This window comes from Cylas formicarius, unplaced genomic scaffold (assembly GCF_029955315.1).
Source record: "Cylas formicarius isolate icCylForm1 unplaced genomic scaffold, icCylForm1.1 PGA_scaffold_4__25_contigs__length_36172078, whole genome shotgun sequence".
Lineage (NCBI taxonomy): Eukaryota > Metazoa > Arthropoda > Insecta > Coleoptera > Brentidae > Cylas > Cylas formicarius.
The window spans coordinates 11,849,186-11,866,622 of NW_026844334.1; the positions used below are offsets into that span (position 1 = coordinate 11,849,186).

Below are 17,437 nucleotides of genomic sequence, written 5' to 3' on the forward strand. Positions count from 1 at the left end.
CTTACTAATCAGTTTGTTTTCCTCCACATGCAGTAAAATGTTCAAATCTCTATTGCTCCTTTATTCTGCTATATTATCGACATTTCCAGCTGAAAATTTGCAGTTATTTGTTACGGTGCTTTTGGACTCGAAATGGGTAATAATTGTTGAAATCGGAGATATAGTTTTAGCAGGAAAATAAACTGAAAACATTTCAGACACTGCTGCGAGACCATTTCCTGCATAATACCAATTAATTATGGTTACTTTTTATTCAATTCAACAACGCATATTTAGCTTTAATTTAAGCGCGTTTAATAACGTATAACAATCACAAATAAAAATATTGTTACTGTTACTGTTAGTGTCACCATTTTTCGTGTTGTCATTGTCGAAATGTATTTTACTGGTGTTTGATTTATTACCTAAACCATATTTTATTTCTAATTTTACTAACATACTTAATTCAGTAACTGAAGATTGGCTTATTAAAATTTATTCAAACTCGGTACATGAGTTAATCGCCCTTCAAAAAGTTATATTACAACTTAGCTATAAGATGTATAGGGGAGCCAATATTTGGTCGCCTAAAAATTTCTGCAACGCGTCATCCGGTATATACAACGTTTACAGCGAGCTATTGGATTTGAAAACCAAATATTGTGAATGGCAGAACCGCAAACGTGTACAGAAAAGACAAAAAGTCCATTTTATGAAAGTTATTCTCTGGCAAACCAAGAACTTTTTGAGTGGTTTCAATAATTCGATATAATCCTCAAAAAATCGCAGCTTCGTGTTGATTTTATTTTTCTGGCAATTAAAAAACTGTTTTTTCAAACATTTTGCACTTAATTTTGAAGTTGGATTTAGCTAGAGTGACTATGGGCAGATTTTAGTAGTTTAGCAAACGGAAGTCTCCCCTAACCTTAATTTAGATGTCACCTAGCGATAAGTAGCGCTACCTACCCTTTAGTCTCCGGCCTTCATGTGACCATCAGAAAATTATCTATGCATTCGTGGAAACCCGAACGGAAATACGAAACCAGTCGCGCTGGCCAAATTTATTCAATGGTGCAATGGATCCCGATTATGGCGCATAATAAATAAAACTGTTCATCAGCGTAATTTTCTTGACAAGAATTACGTGGGTATGCAGCACCGCGGGCCCATGCGCCAGTTATGTAATCTCGCAAATTTCTGGGGTCACGTTTCAGCCATATAGCAAACAATGCCACGCGAAACGACAATAAAAACACGCAAGAATACCATGCGGGAAACTTAGAGCGACCGCAACCGCTCATTTGAAGTTTTTTAAAGGTAATAGTAACGGTCCTCGATTCCTAAATACTTCCACAGGAATTTGCTGAAGACTGCTACGTTTTTTCGTGAATAATTTGAGTTTGCAAACCAAACATGAAAAATAGTTTCGATTGGTTTTTAATTCCAGTCCCACCATTAGAAAACTATGGCTGATGCTTGCTGATTTAAGTGCTTAACATTACCGTTTTTTGTTAAGTAAGCAGGTTTCTTTATAATTTAATGAATCCTCTACTTATTGAACATATATACATATTTTTTTGCTATTTGTTTGGCACCTAATGATAAGTGATTACGACGCGGAAAAATTAGTGAAATACTAGCAACAAGCATTTTCGAAAAGCATGGTAAAATGGGTGATTCAACCACACCACTGATATCAGCCGACACGCGATCGAAATCTACCTTACTCGGCCTTGTCGCTTACCTGACTTACCTTACCTTACCTTTATATGAATGCAATAAGTTTTGCATAGTTCCAAAATAGTAAAAATATAGTGGTATGTTGAATCACAATTATCTAAATCAGCAAAGTAAATTAATGTCTTCAGAATCGTATAATTGGTTGCATACTACGAGGGAACTGTTTCCATTCTATTAGAACGAGATTTAGATCAAATCAAACTATCGGTGAAATTTTCTTGTATCATCGACCAAAATAATTTGTTTAAAAAAAAATGCATTTTACGATGAAAAATAATATTTAGTATATGTAGAGAATGTCTTTTTCTCACTTGCACAGTTGGCATACTCGCATAACACTCATAATATGCCGTCAGTTATACGGCTGCCTAAAGGCAATTTCCGAGTGTCTAAGGAAAAGAGATGGCATACATGTACGTCAATTAGAGCTATTCCTTTTTTGTTTTTGGAGTTATTTCAACACTATTTATTTCGGTACTACCGCTGTAAAATTATTGCCATAAATAAACTAAGTAATGGTGTTATTGTATGAGCGATAAGATTGTTCCAACCCACGTGTTATTGGGGAAACGTGTTTTTTTCTATTTCAACTACATTTTTCCAAATGACAGGGGGTCACGTTCGATATCCGTAAATTGGTTAATGGAAAAACACTTTCTAAGCGACATAAAAAGTTTCAATGGACACTGAATCGTTCTATAATGGGCTGTAAATTTCTATTGATCGATTTTACGAGCTTGTGGAGCTCTGATTTATCGATACTTGCTTTGCCGATAATAATATGCGCTATTACATTATATATGGGATAGCATTTTTAACATTAACAGAATTTCAAAAAGGTAGTGTGAGCGAACAGAGAATCGAACATTAAACCGCAATTCTATTTAAAAAGTTATGCCTAACGTTTTTAATAAAACAGAATATTTCACACAATCTTTCTCTTCTTTAGTTGCTGAAATTTTCGCGTGGTTTAAATCAAAGCCGAAACGGACAGTGCCGACAAAACCGACTGTTTACTTCTAGAGCAGATTTCGAGAGGAGTAAAACCAATCGTCGAATTCTAGGTATGCGACACGAGGTGGAAACTTTGGCATTCAGCACGTTTTAAGATATTTGGATTTAAGTACCCAAAAGCTTGTCGATTGAAATAAGCGTTTTTATATATTTGTGTGTTGTGTAGATGTGGCCTTTTTCAATCCGTTGTTAATAGTCCAGATTTTATCCACAATGAAATGAATCGATTTGAGTAATGTCACAGCCATTACGTCGAAACCAATACTACGTGTTGCCTGCTGAAAACTGATTGTTTCATGTTTATTTAGTAACAAGCGTTAACAAAATTGATTAAACTTTAACACAAATCATAATGAGCAACGTTTTCTGTGAGGAAAGACACTTGAGCGTATAATTGGTTGCATATAGACTTACTGATTTAGAGGACTCAAACAATCGATACGTCACCTTTTACCATTTAACAAAAAAAAAATGCTTTTATAGCAAAATATCACGTCTACCACTTTTCTAGTAGAGGGCGCTACAATGGGAATATTCTTTTTTTTTGTCTCCATACTAGAGAGGAGGAAGTATGCATTTCTATTACTAGCTCTGCAACACCAGTGTAGGTTCCAGGATCCTTTCTTCTTTCAGTCTGGAAAAATGTCACTTTACCTTCCACTGTTTACTATTTCATTAATACCGTAATAGTTAACAATATCCTGTATTGATGATATTGGCGTTATTGTAATGAGTCAGGTTTATTGTGTTTTGTTTTGCTCCTAATGATTAGTGATTTCGACGAGACATAATAATAGAAAAATTAATGATATACTCCTAAGGAGCTTTCTCGAAATGCACGATAAAATGGGTTATGGTTATGGGTTAAGAAAGTGACCAATTGCTTTTGAATGGGATTATCCAAGGGTGGTCATTAACATACAATGCAACAAGATTATTACCTAAAGTTTCGGAATTTAAATTCAGGTAAAATTGTGGTCCGCAATAGAAAATAATTTTATGCCTACCTGTGTTTAATATTCTTTGGTTTGGTATACTATTTAGTTTAAGCTTATTGGTAATCATTCTTATTTCGTGTGTAATACAGCGTGTGTTGAATCGTGTGCGAATTATGCAAAATATGTGCGAGTTTAGTGTATCTCAGGAGATGCTCCCGCCCAAATGTAGAAAACACTATGCTATTGAGACTAAGGAAGTTATAAACAATGTTTATTTAACTCTCATTGAACGTGGTGCCAGCAAGCAAGCATCTTTAGAAGAAACGGCCACATTGACGAAAATTCCAACTTCAACTGTATGGAAAATTGTGAATAATCCCATTTCAGCGAGGAAAAAAAGAAGCGATGCTGACATTTTCTATAGTGTAGATGAAAGTAATCAAGATATAATACGGCGTAAAATTTACCAGGTATAATATAATTAGGAGGCTTGAAAAAAATGAAACTGGTGTTAAATGTGGCAGAACTACCTTATGGAAGTGTATTCAACACATGGATTTGAGATTTAAAAAAATTGACAAAAGGCAAGTTTTAATGGAATCTTTTAGAATTCGGAAATGGCGACTGAAATATCTAGAAAAAAATTGGATTTACAGAGAACAACAAAGGCCAATTATTTACTTGGATGAAACTTGGTTCGACACTCACTTATGATACCCTAGAAAAGGGTTGGGTTGCCTCAACTGATAAGTGTAAAACAAACGCGCCATCAAAAAGAGGTAAAAAATAACTATTTTGCATGCTGGCTCTAAAAATGGTTGGATTCCAAATGGACTTTCTCTGTCAGCGAAAAATATTAAAGATTCTTCTCTGGATTACCATGAAGACACCACCGCTGATTTATTTGAAAGTTGGTTTAAAAACAAATTAGTTCCAAACGTTCCTCCTAATAGCGTAATTGTAATAGACAATGCAAGTTATCACAGTAGACAGTTGACTAAAACCCCTTCCTCATGTGACACAAAAGCAACAATCCAAAACTACATGTATAATAACGACATTTATTTTCAAGATTATACCAAAAAACAATTGAACCTACAAAAGCAATACGTATGTGATAATTATGCAAAAAGTCTAAAGTCTAAGGCCACTTTACCACTGTATATTTAATCCCATTGAACATGTTTGGCACCAACTGAAATCTGCCATTCGTCGTAACACTGTTTTCCCCGTGTTAACTCCAATGCCCTCAAACTTATAGAAACCGAAGTTTTTAACATCCCTCCACAAAGTTGGGCAAATTCTGTTAAAGATATAGAAAAAGCAGAACAATCTTATATCCATATTGCAAATAATATAGAACAAATAATAATTAGAACAAGCGATGATAGCGATAGTGATACTGATACATTATGTGAATAATTTTAAGTAATTTAAGTCGGTAATAAAAATAATTTGTAATTTTATTTTAGATTTAAACATAAATACATGCACAAATAAATAAATATTGTTTAGTATCTTTCCTAACAAAACCCCAAATAGTTAAATTCTAAGCAAAGTACGGACCTGTTCGGCTATATTTCATTCTTACACCTTCCCCGGGTCTTTCCTTAATTCGTATCAGTTAGTCACTTTCTTATATCTATGAACAGACTTTATTCAACATTATCACTGAAATCAGACGACGCGTGGTCGACATCTACCTGACTGGCCCCTGTCTTGTTTTTTACCTATGAATAAATTATTGATTGATGGCCTTACCCAGTGGCCATAGGTATAAAACGTCCAAAAGTATAGTGCATTTATTGTTTAGCCGTTTTGAGTATTTTACAGGTACCTTAATCGCAGACCTTCGCAGGATTGTGGTAAAACCCATCCCAACAGATGTTTATTCTGCATTAAGTAGGTCTTGCCTGAGATGGACCGTAACGAATATTTGTAGAAACTTGAAATTTTTATTTGAAACTTAAATGGACCGTTTTAAATTTGATTAAGTATTGATGCTGCGGGGTATTTTCGAATAAGTAGAAGAGTTTATTTTAACATCAGTAAGTACGTATTTATGTACCTGATTCTCGACCTGTCAAATTGAGAGGCTGTTTTCCCTGGATAGTTTAAAGAGTAAAGGTAAAGTAGCTGTACCCTATTTATCTTACGGGTAAGTTTTAAAATAATCATTTTTGTTTTGTATGCGATTAACAACATTTTTCTTCTTTCTTCTGTATTTGTTAAATATTTTGTTTAATGTCACAGTTTTCAGTTAGTGCGCATGCTTGTAACTTATAATAAAGTTCCGCGGCAGGGTGCCTTTGCTTCTAAGGAGACGAGAGACGGTCGGTTTCCAAGTCGCACACATAAGTGAAAAGAACTTTTTGCGGTACTACGAATGTCGGGATAATTTGTTTCTTTTACAAAATACACAGTGTTAGTCATCTTTCGACGTTTTATTTTACCGAAAAATTGTGTTAGTGAAAATTGCTGAACAATAACAGTATTTTTATGTCTTGTACACAGTTCTTCGATTTGTAAACAACAACTGTCTTTTTTAAGACTATAGATTATATTCGCTATAGATAAAGGTACGTCATAAGAATACAGATCAAGATAGAATCAATCAAGACAACCTAATGATAATTTAGAAGACGAACTACCGCAGCAAATAAAAAAACAGATCCATTTATCTGGATGCTAAAGAAATTGTTTTTAATGTTTACAATTTTATAAGAAATTCGCAAGGGGAAGTAGGAGCAGAAACAAAAACAAGTGACATGACCAAAGTTCCGAAGTTAACTGCAAGAAAAAAAAATTATGTACATGTTTCCAGAATTGTTCGGCAAAAAAGATTGAAAACATACTTATATCCCGCTTGTTCGTTTTGGTAAGTTTTAGCAGTAGGTAGATAAATTCCTAGGACGGTCCTGGAATGGGTACGGGTAAGGGTCTGCTTAGCAGGGTGTTCTAAAAGGGGTTTTGGAGTAATAATCAGTAGGCAAAGTCAATCACGGGGTGGGTTGTAAAAGCACTACATTTCTGGTGGAAGTATACGAAGGTAGAAATTACTTTTTGGGGAACGATCTGTCAAAAGGCACCACGACATATTTTGAGGCACATCATACGGTCCGGTATTTTCGTCTGCAAAAATTTGGCCGCCTTGTCCCGGACAAATAATCTCGCAATAACAATTTACAGGCGGAAGCTGAGCCGACCACGCCACACAGCAGTAAAATTCCCGGATTCGCAGAAGTTTGTCCGCCTCTTTGGTTTTACATTAATTACGTTTCGGATTCCGAGAAAAACCGAGCGCCGCCGTTGAAACTGCAAGATGTCTGCTCGTAAACCAGCACCCGCTCCGGCAAAAACCATTAACCAAAGTGGATGTGAATGATCGGAGAGGAGAGTCCGTCGAAGATGCGATCACTTGGCCGCGCGTGCGTTTCGATTTCCCTGCAGAAACAATCAGAACCAAAAGCCCAGAGACGGATTTGCCACGGCGGGAAACGAAGATCGAAGAACTACTGCGAAGGTTATTTTCATTTTCAGACTGGGTTTTAGACAGCTGAACGAGATGTGGGCGAAGTTTACCGCAACCGACCGTGTCCAGCGAGCTGTTCAGTTAACCCAAATTTTCATTTGACGGATTTTTCCTACTAATCACAAAACTCATAATTATTCATATGAATCATAATATGCATAATAAAATAAAGCCCGGTTCATTGCCGCAGTATTCTCTTATACAGTGTGTCCAAGTAAACTCGGCAACATATAAAACTTTTTTATTTTTAGCTTTATGAAAAAAATCTTTACAAAAAGTGCGTTTTTTTAAAACTTGAATTGCAACCAACAGATATAAACTTTGTAGAGGGTAAACAATATTAATATTATGCAAACGTACTTTTATTTTTGAAAATATCGTTTTTTTTAATAAAAAGTTTTAATAATTGTAATTGTCGATGTTCTCTAAAATAAGCGTCTTTACATTTGCGAGCGCAAAAATATTTATATCCGATTTCAACATTATAAAGAATAAGTTCCCATATGGTAACGATTTAATTGGACACACTGTATATCCGTAAGTAGTTGTTTTATTAAAAAAATAAATGAGTATAGTTTCCATAAGATTATACGTATATAAGTATATAGAGAACAGATATTTTTAAAAATTCCGCTTTAGAAATTAGAGGTTACATTTCACTCGTACTGGTACCAATATGTCAAAATGAAATCGACAATATATTTCGGTGAAAGTCGTTTGTTCAGCCATTAATCACGATTAATTATCTAAAACACGGCACATATCGCACAATTGGGTAGTAAAAGTTTTTTATATGCATAATTTAATAAGTGGGTATGTTAAATTGCACATATTGTTCAAAAAATTTGATTAACTATTTTAACTAAATAAAAACTTGTGTAATTCGCGCCAATAATTTTTAGGCGTTAAAATTAAAAAGAAAAAGAATAGATCGCATTGACAAATCTGAAATTTTGGAGGGTTTTTTACTTTAATTTTATAAATTTCTATAATAAAGTAAGCATAGCGACAATGTATGAGGTGTCCCATTTAAAATCATGACGTAATTGCCAACCACCAAGTCCACAATTTCTAAAATAATTTATAAATAGGTATTTCTTAAAACTGTAAATTTTGCATCATCCCGTTCAATTAAAGTAGTTCGTTATTTAAGTTTATAATTTGGACATAGACTAAAAATACCTGCAAACGAAAAAGTGTAAGCCCGGAATTGATTGTTGGCTATCGTCCAGAATTTCGAAAACGTGTGTTTATGTAAACAATTTTAAGCGTAGTTTTATTGCCGGCTTAATGAAAATCCTCATCTGAGTAAAGTTTAGAATCGATTGCGTGGCGATTCAGAAAATGGACCGATTCAATCTCCGCCCATTTTTGCCTGCCTGCGTAATGAATTATTCAACGAGCGCAATTGATTCGGTAATTAAACTGATTTGAATTCGCTTATTAATAGCATCCTTCTACGAGTATTTTTTACCGATCGTCACTTTTACTATAGAAAGCTAGTTTATAGCTGGTTTCGGTGCGTTACGGTTCGAAAGCACATCACCGGGAGGGAACTGAAAGGAAATAGAGGAAAATTCAGTGAAAGAAACCGAATGGATTTGAAGATACCGTCCGACAAAAAGGCCTTTCACCATACGAAATGGTTCGAATGAAAGCTTGCGTTCTCGATGATCCCCTTCATGTCCATTTCCCTCGTTTTATACGTTTGACTGTAAAATAATCATACCCAACCAATTTGCGCAATATTAATTCTAATTACCCACACGATATGTTAGTTTCATAACGTTGCATCGCTCGATGAAAGCACAAAGATTTCGAAAAGTTAAAGAGTAAATGATCTCGAGTTTCAATGCTGTTAAGGAGGGCCCACAATAAATTATAATAAAATAAATAATTTTATAATCTTTGTAAAATTCATAGAAAATGGTGAAAGCTTCCTTGTACAAATCCAAATATCAAATTTTATGTTAATACACAATACTTGAATGAATGAATGGTCTAGTTTGCCTATTTGTTGGGGGTTTAATTTCAATTATTGTCCCGAGCTGTTCTTTTATCACAGATGGATAAGATTCATGAGCATGTGGTGAGGTGACCTCTCGGAACTGTTTTTGATGGACTGACGGCAGCTAAAAGAGAAGTTAACTTTATAGCGAGCTTTATATTTTTCAGAGTGTTTTGGATGAACAACTGCATATTTTTAATAATATTCATTAACAACCCGTTACAAATAAAATTAGATTGTGAAAATTTTTCTTAAAATAATGGTTATTATGGTATACGTCTAACTTACATCTAACCAGAAAAAATTATTCTAGTAAGTCTGTAAGAGCAACATCCTCGGTAAGATTTTAAGATCACACTATTGTTAAAAGTGCGAAAAGCAGTTAATAAATCTCTTATCTCTTGAAGATAAGACTTTCGCTTTTCAATTACCTGCTAAGTATTATTCGCGTGCCGAAAGGTAGTGAGTGGGGTTAACTCTTGCGGGGTTTCGAGTGGGTGGTACTTCACCACATCAAGTAAATCAAATTACAGAGACGTTATTTTTAACCCCCCGTCAAGTGAACCGGTTACATGCTGTCCCTGATACGGAGCACGCCCACCGCAAACATACTTAATATCGAGTTCTCGCAATTTACTAATGGCGACCGAGCTGGACGCCTTAATTAATTAATTTGTGAGGCAACTCTATAAGGAAACGGAAGCGAGATAAATGAAAAGGCGGGCGTATTTGAGATAATACAATTATATTATTATTGCTTCTGCACTCGATGGTTTCCATGGCAGTTTTGGCACGGATCCTCTGGATTGTTAGATAACTGTATCAATGAGAGTCACCCAAGTGTTATTTCGTCGGTATGTCTCTTTTTTTAATTTTTGGACATATTTTCTCACGCATTGTAAACAGCATAAAAATAATAACTTTATGAGACCATAAAACATAAAAACAGCTTCGAAACTGGTGGGTAAATAAAAAAGCAGTAAAATCTGTGGTTTCAAGTTGGTTGAATATAGTATTTGTCAATCTGGACATAGTTTGTAGCTTTGTGAATATCTAAGTCGAGAGACAAATGGAACTAATTATTTACTAACAAAAGCTGGTTATTAAGCGTTATAATTTTGGAATTTTATTTGACAATTTTAATCCGACTAAGATAAAAAAAACATTAAATACGTGCTAAATTAGTGCAAATTGACAAATAAAAAATTGGTAAAAATTGACTCTAAAGGACAGGACATGAAATTGCCACGTCTATTCAGGGTGGCTTTTTCCATCCCCTTACATTCAATTGTACGAAGTGTACTAACACACAAAACTAAACAATAATACCGTCAACTTACCCAAGATGAACTGGTGTGTATTGTAAAACTGAAAAAATTAATGCCGAAAAACTGATTGAAACGAACTTTATTCAATTATTTTCAAACGAACTAAACAAACTACCGGCACTCGTCAGTTTACTTTCACATTTTCCTCAGTCTATTGGTTTACATTTCCCATTCAAACACTTGGGAACTATTTTAGTGTGACAAAGACATGTCCGCTTCTTCCACAACAAGCGATCAAACCTACCACTGAACAGGACGCACAGCAGAAATATATCTGAACCAGTCCCCGTCGATTCAATAAGAATTTTCGCGCAGGGCCGTATTGCTTGTATGTCTCCTTCGATTTCAATGGATTACTTTAGAGAATTATTTAAGGCATATTGACCTAAATTATTAATCTGAGCGATTATTAAGGGTAATAAATAAAAGCAAACATCACAATTTTCCAGGCACCTACGCAGCTGACATGTTAAATGCTTTACGTTATTGAACATGGTAAATAAGAAGGTATTGAAGGTTTAGTTGGTTTATTTTTCTCTTGGGACTTTGCATAGGCCTATCTTTCCCCTAAACGAGATTAATTAATTAGAAAATTATATATATAAATTACTTATTAAATGATGACCTTAGACAATCAAATGCCACTAAAAATGTATATATTAAAATGTCACAATGGACATTAACAAATGAAATACTAAAAGTAATAAATCAATTTGATATAAAAAAAATTGAAGCTGTAAATAACATTTGAAATTGTAACTCCGTGCCATCTATCCGCGACTAGCATAACCGTGACGCCTTTTTTTCAAAATACATTGGACAATGTCACTTTATGGCTCAGTGGCCTAAAAGTCAATAGTAACTAACTGACCAATATTTAACAAGATTCTGTGGGTGGCTTTGTGTTCATTTATTTCTCTGGCAGTACACGGAGGACATTGGTAAACTTTAGGTCAGTGCGAATTTTGTCTCCGTGTGAGGTTAACGAAGTTTAGAAACCAAGCAAAAACTCTAAAATTCGGGGTGAATATGCAATGACCATCGACGTTCATTGTTTTGCATATCTAGAGTGAGACAATGTGATAATACTTCAGGACCAATTTTGAAGAGAACATAAAATGAAATTGGAGCAGCATTTTCAGACCGTCTTAATTCAAACTTTGAGTCAACTAACTTCATAGAATAGAGAGACAATGGTTCGAAAAAAGGGGGTATACGGAATTGCCATTGTGGCCTTAATTTGCTTTCTTCTCATAGTATTTTGTACTAAGGAGCCTGACACAGTGCGGATTTCTCACAATTTCCAAGCAATAGAGTTTGAGGACGTGGATGTTATAGGTGAAGACATATCCATTGATAAAATTATAGATACTCAAAGGCTAAGGCTCGAAAGAAAATTCGATGTATTCAAATTTGTCACAAACAAAACATTCAACAAACTTTCAATGTTGTCAGGAGGCCAGCCACTTCGAACAATTATTGTAACAACTTGGAGATCAGGATCAACATTCTTGGGAGACGTACTTAACTCTCTGCCGGGAAATTACTATCATTATGAGCCCCTGTTGCATTATGGAATCATGCAAATTCGAGGACCGCCCCATGCTGATACAGCTATCAAAACCTTAAAAAATTTGCTCAACTGTGACTATACAGATTTAGAAAATTATTTAACATTTGGAATGTCCCATATTTATTTATTTACTCACAATAAGAGGTTATGGACTCAGTGCGAGGCTTATCCGCAGTACTGTTGGAATGCAACATTTTTAAATGAGTTCTGTAGGCTGTTTCCCTTTCAGTCAATGAAAGTAGTTCGGGTTAGGCTAAGACTCATTGAAGAATTGCTCAGTGATAAAAGGTTAGTATTTTATATTTGTAATGCTAGAAATGTTTTTCATTTTTTTAAAACTTTGTCCCATGTAATAATTGCCATTCATTTTACACATGACACATATTTGCGAATATCATTCACATTAACTTTGTTTTGTTAAATAAAAATAAAGGAAATGAACAACGAATTAAGCTTTGTTGTGTTCAGATCAACCTTGACTCTTAATATGGGTACATTGCCTTTGTATAGATTCTACAAAATGAAGAGTCATGAGTATCCTGGTAGGAAATATATGTTAATGCCAATGACATTTAGGGAATTTTAAATATTCTTGGCTTCTTAATAACCTGTTTTGGTAGAAATATACATTCTTTATTTTAGCTGGACGCTAATAAAAGGGGACACAAAGTGAATAATTTAGTAGACTGTTAAAATTGCAATTGAGTTACAATTGTTTGGAGTAATCGATTTTTTTTTATTTACTATTGTAACCGGTGTAGAAGGTAGTTTTGATAGCTACTCATAATGTTATCGGTGCTGAATTCCCATTCGGTTATTTGTAGTTTTTTTTTTAAATAAACCATTCCAACAAGGTAAAAATCTCAATAAAAGTCTTATAAAATTGCGAAAAAGACATAATTTGAAGATGGTTTGAGAAAAAGCAAATACCGCGCCAATTCCAACAAGGTAAAAATCTTAATAAAATTGCGAAAAAGACATAATTTGAAGATGGTTTGAGAAGAAGCAAATACCGCGCTAATTTCTACAAAAGTACTGGTAGTTTTTTTTTATTTCTAAGAATACACCAGTTTTAAGAATTTGAAACACCAAGTATACAGCATGGTTTAATGGAAAATTGCGTAAAAAATAAATACAGAATAAATTGCGAGGCAGGTGTTAATTATGAAATGTTTAATATGCTACCACTGATTTGTTCTAATAAAAAGTATTTAACCTGTGTCAGGTTAAACACCAAGGTAATCCTACTTGTCAGAGATCCCAGAGGAACTCTGCAATCAAGAAGGCACCGGGACTGGTGCCCTGGCGAACCCGACTGTGATCGACCCGATTTGCTTTGTGCCGACATGGTGTCAGACTATAGTGCAGCTATCAAATTTAATAAGATGTATTCTCGAAGATTCAGGTATGTGATTATTATTAATGTTTTCTTCCTGTTATTCACGGTGTTTTATAACTTTCGTAGACGAGCGGCGGTAAAGTGAAATGCGAAACCATTTTTTTTTTCAAAACATGTTTAGCTGAAATCCTTTTTTATAGCAAATTTTAAGATTTTGAAGTATCTTGTTCGACTAGAACTTCTTTTGTATTTTATTGTTAACTGTGATTTTAGAGATCTACATTTCTTGTTCCTTTTAATATATTTGTAATAATTTTAAAATGGCGCCAATTATATTATATTTGCATACAATTTGAAATTGAAATGTTATTTTCCTGTTATACCTGTGATCTGGCGATAATGATAAAAATCGTATTTATAGTTTGTTTTTAACGAATTAATGACGTTATGCAATAATAGGATTATGAGCTAAACATAATTACCTACAAATTTTATTTTCCGCGTTATCGCCTGGAGCAATAAATTTTAATGTAGGAATTTTTTATAAATGCGCACAAATTTAACAGCTCCATTTTAAAAAAATATCTTACCTTTTTTTGTAATTTAATAAAAACAAGATTAATTCTAAGTAAAGAAAACAAACATTTTGATTCGAGGGGCAATCAAATGGGACTGACATTTCAGCAAGCAGCTCTTATTTTAATATTTTAATTATATTACGAACGCCTAGGTAAAAAAAAATCTGACGGCTTTTGATATCTACCATCTTTTAATATGTTTTCACAAATTTTAAGTCAGTAATCAAATATGCAAATTTCATTGGATTACTTTATTGTTATTCTTTAGGACTCTTCGATATGAGGATCTTTCGTTAAGCCCTTATAAAGTCGTACAGGATTTATTCGACTGGATAGGTATCAACGTCCATCCTGAAATTAAGGAGTTTCTGGATACGCACACAACAGTGAATGTAGGTGGTGTGTCCAGCACTTACCGGGACTCCAAGAACGTTCCGTTTCATTGGAAAAACGACTTAAACTATACAGAGATACAGTCGATTGAAGCCACTTGCGAAGAAGCTATGAAATTGTGGGGCTATGTTAAGACGAAAGGGCCCAAGCTTCGCGATTTCAATCCCCTTACTTCGTATACAATTAAATAAGACTGCAATCGAGAAATTCTAATAAATCTGCATTCCTGTTTGCATCTTGAACGACTATCACGAAGCACAATAATCTCATTTGAATTCTGTGATCAAATTATGGTATGGGTAGCATGCTGTTTCTGCAATTCTGTACAGTTTTCGTACTGCAAAATGTGTTTTGGTGTGGATAAGTTTTAAACACTTCCTCCAAAATGAAAAAATGAGTAATCTTTTTTATTTTAAATTTTTGACTAGGATGAAAGCGTGATGAACTTTTGGCGAAATAGCTGGCCAAGAAAATTGTTTTCGTTTCTTGCTTTTGAACAACAGAGAAATCACGAGCAGCAAAAAATTATCATAGGACACCCGATATTCCCGCGATAAAAAAGCCAGTGATTAGGTCGAAGGATTGGGAATAGTATATGTCCTGTCTCCTATAGGTGGCACAGATTTTGTTGAGACGGATTTTTTCTCATCAAAAGATGGCACAATTGCAAATCATGTATATCTATAATATCTGAGAAGTTGAGATTCAACCAGCCAGGTACAGCAGCAGATGTTTACTATGACTTTTAATTTTATATCCTCACAATGCACTGATGTGATCTTATCTAATAGAAAAACAAGGCCATATGTCTGCTGCCTATAAATGAAATAGATTTTTATTTTATTAAAATTCATTGCACTATTTAACGCAATTTGTATATTTAAATAAATTTGTTTGCTTTATTAATTCATCTTCTCTTTTCATTACTGGACTTCTCAGTATTTTAGAACTATTTCTCGAACACTAGAATAGTTATTTTTTACTTGAAAATACTTTTAATTACTTTTAAGTGTCATTCAGAATTAAATCAAAGCACCTAATTAATAAATCAGCTTTACTCAATTTGCTTTATTTATTGTCTTTTAAAAAATAATTTCTTAGAGATAATGAACAAAAAATGCCCAAAAGAATAAATTTCGCAACAAAATAATTTGACTAATGTCTTTAAAAAAAAAATAAAACTAGCATATAAACAATTCATATATTGTAATAAGTACATGCATTGTTTAATTAATTAATAGTAGGTACAAACAAATAAGTACTATAAAAAATATGTATTTGAAATAGTTATTCACATGTGGTCTTGATAAATCTGTGCCAAAGTAGTAGTTTGGGTAGTTGTAAACATCAAAAATTTGATATTGTTTTTTGGTATAGAACTCTGTTACCTTGTTTTCTTGCCTATCAGATCTTGATTTACGATATTATAGAGGAAGCTTTAAACTTTATATTAGAGATATTTAATTTAATTTTAATGACAACTGAGGTAACGAGTGAGTGTAAATTAAGTGTGGAACAGTCGACGGTGTTGTTAAAATTTCTTTTCTTCAGTAAGTAGATGTACGAATACTTTATTGGCAACCTATGTCTCGTAATAATGTGACATATTTGTTATTTTCAAGGGTGCAATATTAAAAATATTTCCGCAATTTTGGGTATTATATTTATAATCTTGGTGATACATACAAACATGAACGCATTGCAGTAGCTTTAAATTCACATATCAATTGATAACTTAATTGGGATGCTTAATATCGTTCACTTCGGGCACTGAGTTAAAAAATACACTCGATTGATGCAGTTATTATTGTTGTTATGCTCAGAAATGATTTTCACCTTGTTAACTAATATAAAACGTTTATTTCTGATTTAGAAATAATACCGAGTGCACTTAAATAAAGATTAGTTTATACACCGCAGCCATTTATACAAATATTTTTTATTTATATAAATTTATATTGACTGATTTTAGGCAGTTTTATTTTTATGGCGTTTTTCTTTGAACACCTCTAATATGTGCATTTGAGAGATATTGATGGTGCCATTGCTTTGTTAGATAGTAGCAAAACTCATTTAGTGGTCGATCGAGGGGAAATAACATGGAAAATGTGATTTCTCACAAGTTTCTCGCAGATTTGCATAATATAACAATTTCAATATTGCTAAAAATAGTTCTGCTATTTCTCATGTCTACAAAAATTAATTATGGAATTTTCAAAGAATTATACTAACTTGATTATATCATTGCATTTGATAATGAAATTTTAGTGAAAACCCACAAGTTCAACCCTTTGGAAATTTAAAAATGAAATTGCATACCAGCAGAGGTCATCAAACGTTATACCGTTTTTACGACATAATCGTATTTAACTTTGTGTGTAAATTTTCGTGAAGGTCTAACGGCAGGCCTTCCTCGCTGGGTTTCTCTTTGTAAAATTCAATAAATAGATTCGTAATTCCAAAATGACTTTCCAGAACCGTACTTCGGTAATTCATGCATACAAATACTGAAAGCTGACGGATTTGTTTCACAGGTGAGATTCCTCGAATATTATTAGTCCATGGAGTGAAAAATCCATTATTATTTTTAAATCCTACTCTTAAAATACAACAGCCCGCCCGGCACAGTTCTTGTCGGCTAACATCTTAAATACTGCCCTGGCTTATGAAAATGATGGTCCCTGCCGCTTTATAATAGGCGGGTCTTAAACTCATTCCGAAGTCAATACCATAAAAGGTTGTAAAAACGGTATATCTTTTGGAGAACTCTACCTATTTATTACAAAACATTGTTACAATTTATTACATAATTTCTAATATCTCGCTGAGGTATGACATTGTCTCCATGTTATGTTCGTCTCGGGGTCAATTAAACATTTTTATTGTAATAATTTTGGCATGTTGTCAGTCAACAACGAACAATGCGTCATTTTACGATCAGTATTTAAAATAAAGTTTTTGACTTGTTTGCAAGTATTTTAACTTCCTTATTCCTAAACGACTATTTAGCTCCAT

General features: G+C 33.7%; 2 protein-coding genes across 2 annotated transcripts in view; one reads left to right on the plus strand and one right to left on the minus strand.

Moving 5' to 3' along the window:
• The window catches only part of LOC132701009 (beta-1,4-glucuronyltransferase 1-like), a 45,714-nt gene extending 34,891 nt beyond the window's left edge, over positions 1-10,823 (minus strand). The window contains exon 1 of the mRNA XM_060668623.1: positions 10,552-10,823. The gene's annotated coding sequence lies outside the window, so the exon portion shown is untranslated. The remainder of the gene's footprint in view (positions 1-10,551) is intronic.
• A 652-nt stretch (positions 10,824-11,475) lies between these two features.
• On the plus strand, positions 11,476-17,406 carry LOC132700595 (carbohydrate sulfotransferase 5-like). Its single transcript, XM_060668017.1, has 3 exons — positions 11,476-12,400; positions 13,338-13,517; positions 14,298-17,406. Exons 1-3 carry the CDS (start codon positions 11,733-11,735, stop codon positions 14,611-14,613), a joined length of 1,164 nt encoding a protein of 387 aa, XP_060524000.1. The 5' UTR covers positions 11,476-11,732; the 3' UTR covers positions 14,614-17,406.
• The last annotated feature ends 31 nt before the right edge of the window (positions 17,407-17,437 follow it).

Coding starts and splice junctions, on each gene's coding strand:
- LOC132700595 (XM_060668017.1), top strand. CDS start 11,733: ATGGTTCGAAAAAAGGGGGTATACGGAATTGCCATTGTGGCCTTAATT. Junction 12,401..13,337: donor GAATTGCTCAGTGATAAAAG/GTTAGTATTTTA, acceptor AACCTGTGTCAG/GTTAAACACCAAGGTAATCC. Junction 13,518..14,297: donor ATGTATTCTCGAAGATTCAG/GTATGTGATTAT, acceptor GTTATTCTTTAG/GACTCTTCGATATGAGGATC.